The following is a 15488-nucleotide window of genomic DNA, read 5'->3' on the forward strand; positions in this document are numbered from 1 at the left end:
GGCCTGGTAGCTGCACTCCACCCGGGAACGAATCCAAATACCTAGAAGTCGATGAAATTGATAACATTAATCGGCTTGGGCCTAAACGAGTTGCTTGTTAACTACCATCACGATTACCTAACCAGACCCATATACACCTATGGAATGCTTTAAGGCCCCACCTTCTGGGCTTTCTGCTCCAGGTGAGATTTCTTGATTTCCGGCCGCGAGCTAAAGGCTTTGTATGATCCACCCTTGCTAGGTTGTAAGACTCGCTCCCTAGGTCGCACTCCTGAAGATTCACAGTGGGCAGTTCTAGGGACCAGTTGCTATGGCGCTGGCGCCCTTGAAGGGCACGTAGTTCGTCGCGGAAGCTCAGCTGGAACTGGCTAGAGTTGTTGACGGCAGACGATGTGCCTATGGTCTGGTCGGGATGTCCATTTTTTGAGAAGCCGGGGTCCTTGGCGGCACTCGCGGGGTCCTCGGCGTAGTCGCCGGAACCCAGGAGTAGGGTTTACGCGATGCCGGCCCAAGCACAGCGCCGACTGAGTTGTCGGGCTCCACAAGACACGAAATGCTCACTGAGATGCTCTTGATGCGGCGAAGGTAATTGCCGGAGAAGTTGAGGTCATAGATGACCTCGAGGATGGCAAATTTTCAGGTGTGGTTCTGCCGTAGGTGCATTAAGTAGGGCTATGTGGTGAACTTGGCGCAAAGACACGTGCTTGACCAGCTCAAAGCCGTAGCGGCGCTCATATCGACGGCCTCCATGCTCAAGTCCTTTGCCACCCCGGGCACCTTAGTTTTGAGGCCCAGGGCGTCAAGTTAGACCTCGAGACAGTGTGCGGGCAGCTCGCGGCTCCTTTCGGTAGCTTCAAGCACCAATCTTGTCTCGCAAAGAGCCTGCTTCTTAACGTCAAACTTTAAGAACAGCACAATGCTTTTTTAGCAGGCCCGTAGCGTCATGCTAGCCTCGTTATCCTGCTTCTCGCACGTGGCAAGTAGGCTGGCACCCAGGCTCTTGTTCTCGTTAGCTAGGTCCATGGCGCGGCTAGGTAGCCACTGGAATCTGTGATTCGGCATTTGCCCGCTTACGGAACCAAGGACATTTGACAGTGTCAGGTCCTGGGACTTGTTCTTGACGAGGGCTTCACCCTATGGCACATCGACATTGAGTACTGCGCCGAGATGCTGGCCGCGCGGGGGGATCTGGTTCTGCCCCTTGCCTGGCTCTTGGAGCTGCACGCGCGGTGGCACATCTTCGCCTTCTTGGGCACCAATTGGTACATGAGGCTGATTAGAGCCTGACATCCGATGACCGGACCCGTGCCGCAAAGAATGCGTAGCAAGGAGTGAAAGAAACATGGACGTCATGCGAGCTGAAGATCAACTCATGAGGCAAAAACCATTGTTTGGCCAAGGTGGAAAGGCTTGCACTTGATAAGACAGAAAATAAATTGCAAAGGCATGGTGCATGAATAAGACACAAATGGCACGATAATAATCATAACATTGGAAAACTAGACGTTCGACAAAAGAGAAAACAAAACAAAGCATAAGACATGATACTCGTTCCAATCAAAACCCGATAAATGCCCACTCGAGATCAAACCACTATCGGAGCCTTCAGCTGCTGCAGCTGTCGTCGAAGACGCACTGCGTGCTATCCTCTTTGCAGCAGAAGTTAGGGGGTTTGCAGACACCATCGTTACCCTGGGCATCTTTGCAGGCCACTTTCGAAATGAAAAATGTTAGCGACCACGGTAATATCTCACTAGAGGGGAGAGGGGGTTCATTGCGGATTTTACCTGTCAGGGACAGCAGGCCAGCGAGGACGACGAGAATGGATTGCTTGAACTGCATGGTAATGTTGAAAAGGCTTGGTTTTTATGGGAACGTTTGGTTTGGGTTGGTTTGATTGAGATGTTGCGGGTTTTGGATAATAAGCTTGTGTTGGTGGTGTGCGGATTCGAGATGTAAGAGAAAAAGGGAGACCGATAGGGGGTTCTTATACTGGTGCGTGACGATGCACGACAGGGCGAGACAGCCGGATCCCAAGCAGAGGTCCGGTCGTCGTTTTTTTGGTTCAAGGCCAAGAGAGCAACAAGGGCATATTCCCAGATTTCAAGACATCTCTCAAACAAACGAGTTCCACGTCGCTTTACATTGTAACCCATCGGCACACCGGGGCCATGTCCCCGCTGCAGCCGTCGCAGATTCCTTCAGCTAAGGGTATGTCGTAGATGTAACCCCACTGCGTAGTCGGTTGCCAGCTGAGGCAAGGCGAGTGAACACGACGGGACGTAGGGCCAGATAGACTTCCGTCCAATATTACTCTTAGCATTTTCACGGGCGGGGCGGGAACCCCACAATTCAGCTGGCTGGGGACCGGCATTCTATACCTTTTTCTTCTTCTTCTTCTTCTTCTTCTTCTTATTCCTCCTCCTCCTCTTCTTCCTCCAGCTGTGGAGACGCCGGGAATCCCGTGTCAGAAAGCTGGGGGGACCCCGGGGAACCCTGACTCACGACATCCGTGGCGGATTATGATATCGTGGCAGTCGTTCCGTGTGTCTCACCCCCCTCTGTAAGCCTTGTATGTGGTTTATCGCCTGTCTAATTGTGAGAATTATCTGTTTTAAATTATGCATCAAAATCTGTTGTACCCATGATGAAAAAAAGAAAACTGATCAAAACTTTTAACCTGTCTATTTATTAAGTCTATTTATTAAAGAAAGGGGGAAAGGGGGTTGCAATGTTGACGCTCTAAGTTTATCTAGGGCGCATTATTGAATCAAGCATACATTTTTCTTGAGGCCGAATCTGGATTGTAGCCTCGCAGACCAACTTCTGTTACAGAATAACCACATCTTTACCTTATGCAGCGATACTCTATATGCGCCTCAGAAGCCATATCATACAGCCCTGTCTAGTTTCACATCCCTGCATGCCCGTCACGTCTGAACTCTATTCTATTTCCAGCCACTGATCGTTACGACAACATTGGTCGATGGAACTCGGGTTTAACATGCCCATTCCTTGCAACGTCTCCCACGGGACGTCATGGTCGCCAGTTTCACCATTAGAACCACAAAACTCATCTCGTGATGGTGCAAAATGGGGCCTGTAGGCAAGAGGAAGAAGACCTCTACTATAGTAAAGCCGAAACACCCTACGCCAAAATCCGAATTCCTGGCATGAACGCACCCCCATCTAAGAGTAATCCCCCCTTAGGTGGGCAGGGGCATAATTGACTGCCATAACTGCCCTACTATAGTTATCATATAGTCCTACATCCTACATACTATTACAACTTCTATCACTCCCTTTTTCCTTGACCTTACTACCTACTTGTATATATAATTTTCAGCTTTATTTGACATTTTCAGTATGCTAGATCTATCTAAAGCAGTATTATTACCTAATGACACAGGCTTCCTGGCAGCTGTTCTAGATCTGACAGGGTGAATAAGCTGAGGGTGCCGTTGTGTGAAGGTGCGCAGCGGTAGAACAAAGCTACGCAGAGAACGTAAGTAAACTGGTATTAAAGCAGTAAATAAGAAAAAAGAAACAAGAAAGCATTTACAAGCGATTTTACGCATATAAAGAATAGGTATAAGTGAGTAGAGAATCTATTACTGAATCCCCATTGTGTAATGTTACGAAGAGGCTGCTAATATACTAGGGGGGCAGAGGGGGTACGTGACTATGTATATATCTGTGGGCCCTTGTTCTTGTGCCCCTTTTGGCCTCTGGCACCTAATAGGTAACAAGTAATACAGTAAGGTAGAGTAGATCTAGACTAACCTTTGAGAAAACAAACAGAGAACTAACTAAGAAGTAAAAGAACTAGAGTAGAAGTAATATAGTAATAGAAAAGATAAACAACTAAGAAGCATTTTATATTATAGACTAACATTTAAAACTTATGTCACGTACTGGCAGCCAGGCTGCTGCAGTGGTGGTCACACTGCTGACTTGTCCTTAGCTGTGCGTATTCCACTGTGGCATCTACGCAAAAGGATACAGAATTCTAAGACTAGAAGGTCTTAGAACAACCACACTTAAGTAGGCAGGTGTCTAGGCACTGCTCCTGCCAGCGCCGTGACAGTTACCTAGCAGAAAGCTATAGAAGTCTATTCTTAAGTATATCCAATTCTATCCTATATATAAGTCTATAGTCTTAATAATAAGTGGGAGAGTAATAGCTATCTATTAGTCTTTTACTATAAAGCCATCTTAACTAATTAATCCCTTTACTAGAATTACTTATTATTAATTATCCCTTATTGTTATCATATAACTTGTACTATAGTTCTTCTGTTTTATAGAGTTATCCCTTGCTTAACCCTAGTCCTTTTTTAGCCTATATAAAGACTAGGCTGCCTACTCTTCTAGGGTCCAGTAGGGCTAATATTACCCATAACTAGTAAGGCTGTAACACTTACTATATATATATATATATATATATTGTTGTGAAGCTGGTATAGCTTTGTGTGGCTTATACTAATAGTAAGCTCTATAGATGTAGATTACTAGAAGATAGACCCACATGACCAAGGGTATTTCTTCCTACAAATCTTCTTGGTTGTAAACTTAGGAGGAACGACGACTTCTCTCTTAATTAACTAGAGGCTGTGGTTCATTATATATATCTATATATACATATATAATCGTGGTCCTCCTAACCTTACATCGAGGCTGAAATAACTATCTACAACTTGTCTCCTAGAACCCTCTCTGATGCACCCACTATAACCAGATCCTGCTCCTCTTTGGCAATGTTATCCCCGAAGACCTCATCCATTTGCTCAAGCGTCTTGCCTTTAGTCTCGACGAGGAAGAAGACAGCCCAGACAACAGAGAGTGCGCACCAGCTGCCAAAGAAGATGTATGTGCCGAATCCCAGTGAGTCAAGCATGGGTGGTGTAACGACTCCGACAATAAAGTTACAGATCCAGTTTGTTGACGTTGACAAAGCAACACCCTTGGACCTCATGGCACTTGGGAATACCTCTGACGGTAGAGCCCAACCAAGTGGGGCGTACGTGCAGCCGTAGATGAGAATGAAAAGAAACGCCATGGCTACCGCAGCCCAACCGGCATCCGTATGTAAGTTCCAGGTCTTGGAATAGACGCCAACTAGCGCAGCCATGATGCCCCAAGAAACGCATCCTCCGATGCCACCAAAGATAGCCAGTGGGCGTCGTCCGACTTTGTCAATGATCAGGAAGCACAGGCCGACGGCCACTAATTGTAGGAGGTTGAAAACACCGGACATGATGAGCGACATCTCGTAGTCCTGGCCAAGAGTCTGAAACAACGTTGGTGCGTAGTAGATGAAAGCGTTGATGCCGGAGAACTGCTGGAAGAACATGACACCACACCCGACAATGACACGGCGCCACAACTTCAGGCTGAAGAGATCGAGCCATGTCTTCACCTCAAGAGTGAGACCCTGGGCATTGGGGTGGCGGCGTTTGAGAACGGTCTGCTGGTATCGGGTTTCTGCAATGATGCCTTGAAACTCCTGTTGAACCCTTTCATCCGTGTCTGGAAGTCGCCTGAGCTTGGCGAGGCTTGCAAGTGCTTCATCCTTCCGGTCTACCATGGCAAGCCATCGCGGCGAGTAGGGAAACATATTGATCCCAATGCCGACTAATGTGGCCGAGACCATTTGTAAGCCGAACGGGAGACGGAAGGCGACCTCGCCGGCAAGGTCTCGTGCACCGTAGGTAATCCAAAATGACACCACAACGCCTAAGACGATCGAAACAGATTCGAGTACCAGCAAAGTTCCGCGAAGATTGGGAGGCGAAATTTCGGAGATGTACAGTGGAGCACCCTGCAGGCGTTAGGAACATAGTCAGTGCATGTGGAAGGATATCGTGGCTTACCATAGCAAGTGCGCCAACGCCAATACCGCCGACGGTACGGCCCAATACGAGCATCTCGTAATTGACAGCAGCCGTCTGAAGAATAGCGCCAATGTTGAAGATCACGACCACAGCAGAAAGTGCACGCTTCCTTGAGATCTTATCGGCAAGCCAAGGCATGAAGATGCACCCGAGAAAAGCACCGAGCTCGAGCATGCCTGTCATGAAGCCTTTGCCGAAGCCGCTCTTGGCCTCGGGGAAGACGCGGTGGAACTGGGGCATGACGTTGATGATAGAGATTACGCCCTGGTCGTATCCGAAGGAAAAGCCTCCCATGGATGCGAGTAAAGCGGCGAAGAAAACGTACGGTGACTGCACGATGCCCCTGAGGCCAGTCGGTCCATACGAGATGTTGTTGAGGTCGGGCCTCACCACCAAGTCGGCCGGATGGGTCTCGGCAGACTCAATGGTCTCAGCAACAGCGTGGCCATTGTGGTCGGAGGATTTCTTGTATGTTTCGCCAGGCATGGTGAATGGAAGCTGAAGAGCACATGGAAACTTGCAACCTTCAGACGATGAATGAGGATATCGTCAGGTTCTTATGCATATGTTGAAGCACAGACCAGGTCGGTTTATGATTCTGGAGAACGCACTCTTATCCACTACGCTTTGACGTTGGATACTGGATTGGGTAACATAACCCGCGGGATTCGACGTGCAACCTGGGGAAATCCTGGGGTAATGCGGAGAACGGAGTCTACCCCGCGATGAAAGTCCTGTGACGAAGCTGTGGGCCAGGGTGACGATCATTGGCCATACAGATCGCACTTAAAGGTCAAGATCACGGATCATAGTCGGGCAGGGTCCACTTCCTACCTGGTTCCCCGCACTCAAGCCCGGCAACGGGCGGCATATTCCCATCAGGCTTCGATTCGAGTCTCTGGTCAAGTCTTCGTCCCCCGCACCGAAGCCGTCCAACCCGCGGGATACTTGATTTCTCAACCTTTTCTTCGCCCAAAGCCTCGGATTACGATGAAACCCAAGAGAAGTTGCGAGTCCTGCCGCAAACGCCATCGAAAATGCATCATACGGCCAGGCGCGACTAGATGCAGTGGCTGCGATGAGACAGACAAAGAATGCACACTGAGTCCAAGTTTCCAATTCCGTCCCTCCAAGTTTTCCGATATCACCCGTGTTGACTGGGGTGGGAAGAGTCCCGAAGAACACGGAGCTAGCCCTGGCCCTGGCCCTGGCCCTGACCCTGACCCTGACCCGGACCCGGACCCCGAGACGCAGAGCCAGACCTCTTTGACTTCCGGGCGAGAGTCTGTCCCGTTGACGGATGCAGCAGTCGAGGCCAGAGACAGCATCGCTCCATGGTCGCCGGCAAGTGCACGTACGTCGGGTGAGCTGACGCAGCGCGAGGCTTTTCTTTACCGGATGTGGGTGCAGAAAATTGCCTTGATTGTATGTATCTATCAGAAATCAGCGACGCAGCGTGATAGAGAATCACTGACAAACCTGCCAGTCAGATGCGCTCGACGACGAGAGGCATTTCGCTGTCACAGTTTCCAGGCTGGCTCTTGAGCACGATGTGTTGCTTAACGGCATTCTGGGATTAGCAAGCCGTTTTGATAGACTCGCCAATGGTCCTAGTGGCACTAGTGCCGACATTGAGAGTGCCTTTTATCATGGCCGGTGCATGGAGCTGTTGATTGGGCTCTTGAACAAGCCGGCTGAGACATATGATGCCACGCTTCTGGCTGCCGTTGTCCTCTCGAGACTGTACGAGGAAAATGATACAGAGACAGACTCGCTCACGTATCATCTCAACGGCACAAGTACTCTATTAGGTCAAGAGGTTATCACCCGCCTGGCTACCAAGGGTGGCCTCGCAGAAGCTGCCTGTTGGGTTCACCTACGCCAGGCTATATATATCGCCATCGTTCACCGGCAGCATCTAAATATCCCTCTTCGCGTGTATGAGAATCTTACTGCATTTCGCAAGGCCGACGACACATCTTATGCGAATAGAGTCGTGTATCTTCTCGCCCGGATTGTGCTGCACTATTTTCCCCAACAGCCCATTAATGTGGGCTCATCTCCCCCTGATGACGACTGGAAGATTCTGCAGGAGGAACTGGACATGTGGTTCACTTTGAAACCGGTCTCTTTCAACCCGATCTACTATGAACCGCCCGATGCTAACGGTGGTGAACCGTTCCCGCGCATGTGGATGGCTTCAACGCTGGCAAGTAAGACATCCCAAGCTTATCTATCTCCGTGACATCCGTTGACTTTTCCTAACCTTTGCAGCCGTAGCCTTGCAGCACTATTACTCTGGTCAGATCATTGTTAATCTCCATCAGTCTAACAATCCCCTTAGCACCGGGTTCGAAGCCACGAAGGCTATAAGAACTAATGAGGTTGGTTGCTGTCCGTCGGATCTTCTCCTATAGAGATTCTTTGTCTAAACTGATTTGCAGAAGTTCATCGCATCCTCCTTATGCGTATTGATGGGTCTTGCGTTGTCTAACGAACAGGCTTTGAATGCGTGGTACCTGCCGTGCCACATGCTACAGCTCTGTAAGCATTTTAAGCCACCATTTGTATGACTCTCGACGCGACGCTCTAACTCTCCAAGGCGGCTACGTCCTTCGGAATCGTATGGAAAGGGAACACACTATCCAGTATCTGGAGACGGTGAAAAAACAGATACAGTGGAAGACTGCACCGCTGATCGCTGTGCTTACTCGTCAATGGGCCGAGCTGGATGGATATGAAATCGAGGAGAGGTAAGGAGGATATTTCCTTTCACATTATCTTACAGCAACCCATCTATTCAGTTTATGGTGACTCTGTACGCTCAGGATGTAGTAGTCCGGTGCTCATACCTAGTCAGCAGTCCACTCGAAATGAGTTACATGAATAACATGGGCAAGTAACACCAGATTGCATTGAAGTTCTATATGCATACTGTTCTAAACCTCTCTCGGTCACGCATGAAAAATAAACCCATCTTCAAGTCACGACTAGCAAACAAGCCCACCACTTGGACATCTAATCGCGAACCAAAGTCTTTCTTGGTGTTATCTTCAAAGCCAGTCTTGCAGTCATGCACCCTCTTTATCTCCATAAGTAGCCGCGTCTCGCCGCCAGATCAGAATAGGCAGAGGCCCGCAAATCATGTTGAACGCCTCAAATCTCTCACTCACGAAGTCCGGCGCGAGAAGGGTAAAGTCGTATCTATGGACAATCGTGGCGGTGATGACCATCTGCTCCAAATACGATATGTTGCGCCCGATGCATCCTCTAGCTCCAGCTGAAAAGGGAATAAAATATGGTTCCATTCTTTTGCGTTCCGCGGGATCCAACCAGCGCTCAGGCATGAACACATCCGGATCGGGATAAATGGTCGGATCATGGTGAGCTCCATAGATTGTCATCGATACGCTGGTGTCGCCGGCGATCCACTCGCCCATGATAGATGCACCCTCTGGAGGGGTTCGACGTGGCAATCCCGAGGACGTCGGTGGACTGAGACGTAAGCCTTCGTCGAGGCAGGCCTTGAGATATGGCAAGTCCTTGACACTGTCGTAAGGAGCGACAACATCATCTTCATGGAGTACATTGGACAGCTCCTGCCTCAGAGTGGCCAGTTTCTCCGGGTGTTTGATCAGAAGTTCCATAATGTTCGTCAAAGCGATTGCTGTGGTCTCGGCCCCGGCGTCGATAATGGCAGACACCTCGGCAACAATCTCTCCCCAATCGAGGAAGTTTGGCGTGCCAGACTTGTCATTCATGAGGCAGGTGAAGAAATCGTCCAGGTCCTCCCCTGCCTTGTATCGCCTCAATCTCTCGTTGGCCTGGTGGTATGTGATGTCGCCCCAAGCGGAGCTGTTCTTCCAGATTTGCTTCCATTTGCTAGGCACGATCTGGGTAATCCAGGCGAGCCACGGCCACAGATCGTAATCCCAGCAGAAGACCGATTTGACAATTGCGCTGTTGTTCTGAGAAAAGCGATACCTGGCAGTATAAAGGGTGCCGTCCAGTTTCTCCGCTGTCACCGCGTCGGTGCCGGTATCGAGCAAGTCCATCTTTGAAGACAGGGCAATGAGATTGATTGCCTCAATAGTCCACAGATTGATCCAGTGGTTGAAATCGATGGCGGCATCCTGGGTACGAGACACACCTTTCGCGGCCAGAGGCGGCTCTATGCATCGCTCGTCGAATGCTCTGACCAGGCGTTGCGCAGTGTAGTTGACCTTGTATTCCCAGTTTTCGAGGTTCTTGGTGGCAAAAGCAGCGGAGAGAAGCTTTCTCTTTCTCGCATGTTCGGCCTTGTCGACGACGTCGAACAGTTGGCGATGTGTGCCAGCCAGAATGCTTTCCTTCTTGTCTTTCACACATTTCGTCCTGTGGCCATATATGTCCTTAATGGCCTCCGGGTGATTGAACGACAGAGCGTTAGGGCCGATTCTCAAGATTTTCGCGTCTTGTCGGATATGCTCTTTTGTGAGGTCTCTCGACCGCCGACCTTGCGAACTTAGATAGCAGTGTCGCAAGTCAGTCAGGGGTGACAGCCAAGAATAATTTGGATACCGTCGGAGGCCCTTTCTGTCCAGGAGGTAGTACACAAAGGGTAAAACGAATAGGCGTGTGAGGGTAGCTGATAGCACCACAGCCACTGCGATCAGTGGTAACAGTGGCATGATGGGGAAATATGAAAGGTCTTGAAGATATAAAAAATGCTATGAGCTGATAAACAGCCAGAAACGGAAAAAAGTGAGGTTGTGCTTGCGGAAGCTTATTCTGCATCCAGGCAAGTAATATTGACCGCGATACTCAATGCTTCCAGCGTGCTTAAATGGTGAAGATGACCCTTTGCTTTGTCTTCTTAAATATATCATGTGTGATTCTTTAACAGTGTGGGGTATCACTTTTTCAGGCGGGGGCGGGGCATGTAGCGCTGATCGCAGTCGGAGTGCTTTGCCATGTTGAGAGCCCTGCTCCACATGGAGGGGTTGCTTGGCATTTGAGCTTTACCGAAACAGGTAGAATAACCCTTGGGATTCCCGTCTAAGGACTTGCACGTGCCTTGCTCTGGGGGGGGGTTGCACACATTTACTATTAGCTCGAACGGGTAGAATAACCCTCGGGATTCAAGACCTCTGTAACACAGGCGGGGTTGATCTTAGCGTGGTGCAGCGCAAACCCCGAAAGCCTGGAGCGTGATCAATGTGTAGAATTGAATCTTATTTGAACAGAGGCTGCAGTCTGTTCAAAGACAAAATATATTCCCATTGCTTGGAAATATGCTCATCATTATTTGAATCAAAGTACCCTCACACTCACGCAGTTCACTTCAAAATGACGACGCTCTTGGAGAACACTACCTATACGGATTATGGCCTGCTACTAGCCGTACTCCTTGGCACCAGCTTCGTCTACAACAAAGGAAATTTGCTGCCGATGACAAATCCCAACGAGCACCTTCTCTTCGAGAAGCCCCAGAGGCAAGATGCCGCGACCCGAGCCTCTCCCATTACACGCGATATTGGCGAAAGGGTTCGGGAATCCGAGGCCTGTTTTGTGATCCTCTGGGGTTCGCAATCTGGAACTGCCGAGAATCTTTCCCATCGTCTTGGACGAGACATTCAGCAACAATTTAAGTCCAAGGTCATAGTGAGCGATCTGTCGGATTACGATCCATCAACATTGGCGAACGTCTCCGACCATGTTGTTCTGGTCTTGGTCATGTCCACCTATGGAGAGGGTGATCCAAGCCACAATGCACAGGACTTTGTATCTTTTTACACCTCAAATAACAGCAACACTCTGTCTCATTTGCGGTTTGCTGCATTTGGCTGCGGTAACAGCAGCTATCAATACTTCAACAAGGCCATTCACGACACAGCTTCGGCACTGGAGCGCTGCGGAGCCAGGGCAATATTGCCTGTTGGGGAGGGTGATGAAGCGAGCAGAACAACCCACGAAGACTTTCATGAGTGGAAAGACTCGCTTTTCTCGTGCTTGGTTTCCCAATGCAACCTTTCAAAGCACGACGCCGGATATCAGCCGACGGTTCGGATCACCTTGGAGAGCCCATCTGACGATAAAGCCCATGAAGCAAGCATTAGCAAGCCCAAGAAAGGCACTACCAATCTTCCGATAACCATGAGTCGATCCGTTTCTCGCTATGACGACCCTGCGCGGTCTTGCGTCTTTGTTACTCTCGATCTGGCTCGTCATCCCCAGATCAAGTACCGTACGGGGGACCACATCGCTGTCTGGCCTTGTAATCCCGAACACGAAGTGGACCGCCTCTTGCGCGTCCTTGGAAGAGAGTCGCAGCGGAATCATTGTTTGCGGATAGAGTCAAACGATGAGCTAGTGGACCTTGGCGTCCCGGCCACTACGACTCTTCACGAATTGATATCACGACACCTGGACATCTGCGCCCAAGTTCCAAGGGAGACTGTTCTGGCTCTCGCACAGATGGCGTCGAAGCTTGAAGTTAAAATGGAACTTCAACGGATCAGCGACAGCAAGGAAACGTACTCGAATTTCCTAGAGGGCAACTACCTCACATTAGCGAGGCTAATGGACTACACCCTCGCTCTTCATCCTGACGCGACTTGGGACTCTTTGCCTCTTTCGTTTGTTATCGACCACACCCCCCCGATGCAGCCACGACTATACTCGATAGCATCTTCCAGCATCGTGGAGCCCAGACAAGTCAGCCTCGTTGTCTCGGTGAAGCCTCAGGCAGTCCCTAGATGTCCCGACACTCTAATTCATGGAGTGGCAAGTACGTACCTGAGGGATACACAACTCAATTATTCAGAAGGACGCCTCATTCAAGCTGAAATACGTCGGTCGTCTTTCAAGATGCCCTTCAACCCACAAACGCCGATTGTTATGGTTGCTGCTGGTACAGGCATCGCACCGTTCCGGGCCTTCGTGCATGAACGTGCACGGCTGGCCTCGATAGGCCGTGCAGTTGGCCCAATGCTACTATTCTTCGGATGCCAAAATCAATCGGATTGTCTCTTCTTCGATGAATTCGCGGAACTTGCTTCGAAACACGCTTCGCAATTCCCGCTAAGAATTTATACGGCTTTCTCACGGCCAGTATCCTGCGACTCAGGACCACTGGAACAGAAGGCTTATGTGCAAGACAAGTTGTTTGACCATCGCCAGAGCGTCATGAAGAACATGTTAGAGGAAGACGCAGCACTGTATGTGTGCGGATCTACTACCATGGCCAAAGGGGTTAGAGAAGTGTTGTTGCAGACGGCAATGTCGATGCGGCAGTGGTCAAGTAGTGAGGCTGAGCAATGGAGGCAAGAAAGAAAAAAGGCTAGCAGATGGCAGGAGGATGTTTGGAGTTGAAATGACCTGATCCAATCTCGTTCCTCACTGAGCGAAGCAGGCTCACATAATCCAGCTGGTATTGAGATGGATTTCCATAGGTACTTAGGATAGGGGAATCTAATATTACGTGTATTTCTCCTTTGATACATGGACTGAGGGAATATTTGCATATCAATAATTACATACACAAGCAATTAATTACACAATAGTTATTGCGGCAATACACGTACTTCAATAAAATCTATTTAAGAAAACCAAAGCTGCAGCAGTATAACATCCGGCATGTACACGAGTACTTCAGCTACGGGAGCATCAACGCCTTGGAGACAGCACGGTTACGGGTCTGCAGGAGGTCAAGGGTCACCTGCTGCGACTAACCGGTCTCTCGTCGATGGAGTGAGCTCGTCGCCATGGTGCAGATCGGCTTCTTCAACCCAGACATGCCCGAGGGGAGGTCCCGGGTCATCATTAACACCTCCCGCGCCAGTTATGGCTCCCTTCAGCCGCTCATCGTCCCCGGTGACGTCGTCGGCAACCAGCTCAAGTACGTACACAGCAGGCTAATCGAGCTCGCCAAAAAGGCGGACACAAGAAAGCCGACCAACGTCATGGAGGAGCATATTGCCAACTGGACTAACAATGTTTTTGCCTCGCTGGGCGAGGTCGTCGTGCTTGAACCTAATAAAGGCCCTTTTCTCTGCTTCCGTGAACGCCAGGTGGATGCTGAGCCGTTCCGGCTTGTTTTCATCATGAGGGACAACAAGCCGTACCCCTAAAAGATGACCCTGGGCATATTAGGACAGACAGACCTGCCCGAAAGCATCGTCATCCGCAAGTACGGCATGGTGGTTGACGATGCAAACGTGTTGTTTGGTCTCGTTAGCAAAAGCAACAAGCTGCTCTCCTCCAGCGGCAACGCCAGCGGGAGGGCGTTGCCTGAGAAATTTAGTACCCAGACCTTTCGCGTCTGTCAGGGAGCCGCCAAAGATGATAGTATGGTAGTCGCTTGGGCGGAAGACGACGGCACCATCGAGCTGTCGGGGGGCAACCCTGTCGAGTACGAGTCGTCCTCGTCCAGCGGCGGACATTCAGTGATGAGGCTCCGGCACCTGAACAGCACGCCGCTCGACATCGGGGAGTGGGAGAGGCTGCAATCCTTTACTCGTCTGTGGAAGAGGCTGGGGTGTACCATCAGGGAGGCCGACTCAGCACTTACGGCCATCAGCAAGAAATCATCCTGATGCGCCAAAGCAAAAGCATTCCGTTATTTTCCTCGTTGGTAATAGGGGCAACAGTTTCGCTCAGACTAGTAACGAGGCGGCCTTAAGTCGTCTGAAGGAGTTGAGACCATCGATCTGTACGTTGGAGCTTAGGAGCTTGTACTCGCGTCTCATGTGGAGCCCGTTGAAATATATAGGCCTTCCGTATCCGAGGGAAATAGCGAACTGAACGGCATGGCCTCGACTCGCCCAGCTCGACGAGGGTGCGACAAACGAGCCGCATTTATTTCCGTTCCCAGTCATTTGATGCAACGAACTCACCAGTTGTTGCAGTCAGTGAGAGGGGAGCTTCTCCAGGTCAGAGCCATACCAGGTGAGACTACAGTGCAGGTCTAGCTTCCACAAGCCAGCCAGATACTCGTCGCTTTCCCAGCCCCATTCATCTGGTGTGTTGCTCGAACGTGATGGTGATGCCAGAAAGGGCCGGAAATATATCAACACGGAAGGTCCACTGCATCATTGTAAAAGTTTCCACACGCTGCAGCCACTCCAACGGCCGGTAAAATCCCCGGTTTTCCGTCTTCTTTATGGTGCCCGGGTTCACGCGGAGCTGGGGACGAGCTTTCTCCTGCCATCCGAGTAGATGCGATGGACTTGCCCGCCTCCAGAGAAGACGAGCCCGTTACTGTCGACGAAGTGCACCATTGATCGCCCGAATATGAGCTTTTACGGCGCCAGCATCCTCTTCTGGTACGTCCAGCCGCGCTGGTTCCAGGAGTAGTCCGGAATCCGAATGGCGAGGTCGCGTTGAAGTGGCTGCCCCAAACCCACCATCTCTCTTCCCCAACGCTCTTCACGGAGCACCACAACGGGGCCTAGAGCTCGTCGTCCTTTGTTGATCCTCTTTCTTGTCTTCCTCTTCTGGTCAGTAAATGGAGTGCAATTGATCAGTAAGCGGTTGCCACTCCGACTGGTTGCTGACCCAGCTCGTAGCATCCTTGTGCGTCCAAGAAATCGGACGTGTTGGCAACGACAAGAA

At 50.2% G+C, this 15488-nt stretch overlaps 6 protein-coding genes across 6 annotated transcripts; 3 read left to right on the forward strand and 3 right to left on the reverse strand.

Annotated features, from left to right (window-relative positions):
• Window positions 1–1605: 1605 nt before the first annotated feature.
• LY79DRAFT_675095 (uncharacterized protein) lies at window positions 1606–1842 on the reverse strand (the record flags this gene model as incomplete). Its single annotated transcript, XM_060564396.1, has 2 exons — window positions 1606–1712; window positions 1788–1842. The coding sequence occupies 2 exons, from the start codon at window positions 1840–1842 to the stop codon at window positions 1606–1608; spliced, it is 162 nt and encodes a 53-aa protein (XP_060407146.1).
• A 2848-nt stretch (window positions 1843–4690) lies between these two features.
• LY79DRAFT_675096 (general substrate transporter) lies at window positions 4691–6380 on the reverse strand (the record flags this gene model as incomplete). The annotated part of the gene is made up of 2 exons (XM_060564397.1): window positions 4691–5821; window positions 5874–6380. The coding sequence occupies 2 exons, from the start codon at window positions 6378–6380 to the stop codon at window positions 4691–4693; spliced, it is 1638 nt and encodes a 545-aa protein (XP_060407147.1).
• A 375-nt stretch (window positions 6381–6755) lies between these two features.
• LY79DRAFT_129688 (uncharacterized protein) lies at window positions 6756–8808 on the forward strand. Its single transcript, XM_060550841.1, has 5 exons — window positions 6756–7319; window positions 7381–8107; window positions 8169–8278; window positions 8339–8438; window positions 8497–8808. The coding sequence occupies exons 1-5, from the start codon at window positions 6885–6887 to the stop codon at window positions 8649–8651; spliced, it is 1527 nt and encodes a 508-aa protein (XP_060407148.1). The 5' UTR covers window positions 6756–6884; the 3' UTR covers window positions 8652–8808.
• A 157-nt stretch (window positions 8809–8965) lies between these two features.
• LY79DRAFT_585156 (cytochrome P450) lies at window positions 8966–10564 on the reverse strand (the record flags this gene model as incomplete). Its single annotated transcript, XM_060560475.1, has 1 exon — window positions 8966–10564. One exon carries the CDS (start codon window positions 10562–10564, stop codon window positions 8966–8968), a length of 1599 nt encoding a protein of 532 aa, XP_060407149.1.
• Window positions 10565–11222: 658 nt separating this feature from the next.
• Window positions 11223–13247, forward strand: LY79DRAFT_585157 (uncharacterized protein; the record flags this gene model as incomplete). Its single annotated transcript, XM_060560476.1, has 1 exon — window positions 11223–13247. The coding sequence occupies one exon, from the start codon at window positions 11223–11225 to the stop codon at window positions 13245–13247; it is 2025 nt and encodes a 674-aa protein (XP_060407150.1).
• Window positions 13248–14008: 761 nt separating this feature from the next.
• On the forward strand, window positions 14009–14470 carry LY79DRAFT_585158 (uncharacterized protein; the record flags this gene model as incomplete). The annotated part of the gene is made up of 1 exon (XM_060560477.1): window positions 14009–14470. The coding sequence occupies one exon, from the start codon at window positions 14009–14011 to the stop codon at window positions 14468–14470; it is 462 nt and encodes a 153-aa protein (XP_060407151.1).
• Window positions 14471–15488: the final 1018 nt, after the last annotated feature.

This window comes from Colletotrichum navitas (assembly GCF_030913465.1).
Source record: "Colletotrichum navitas strain CBS 125086 chromosome Unknown LY79scaffold_180, whole genome shotgun sequence".
Lineage (NCBI taxonomy): Eukaryota > Fungi > Ascomycota > Sordariomycetes > Glomerellales > Glomerellaceae > Colletotrichum > Colletotrichum navitas.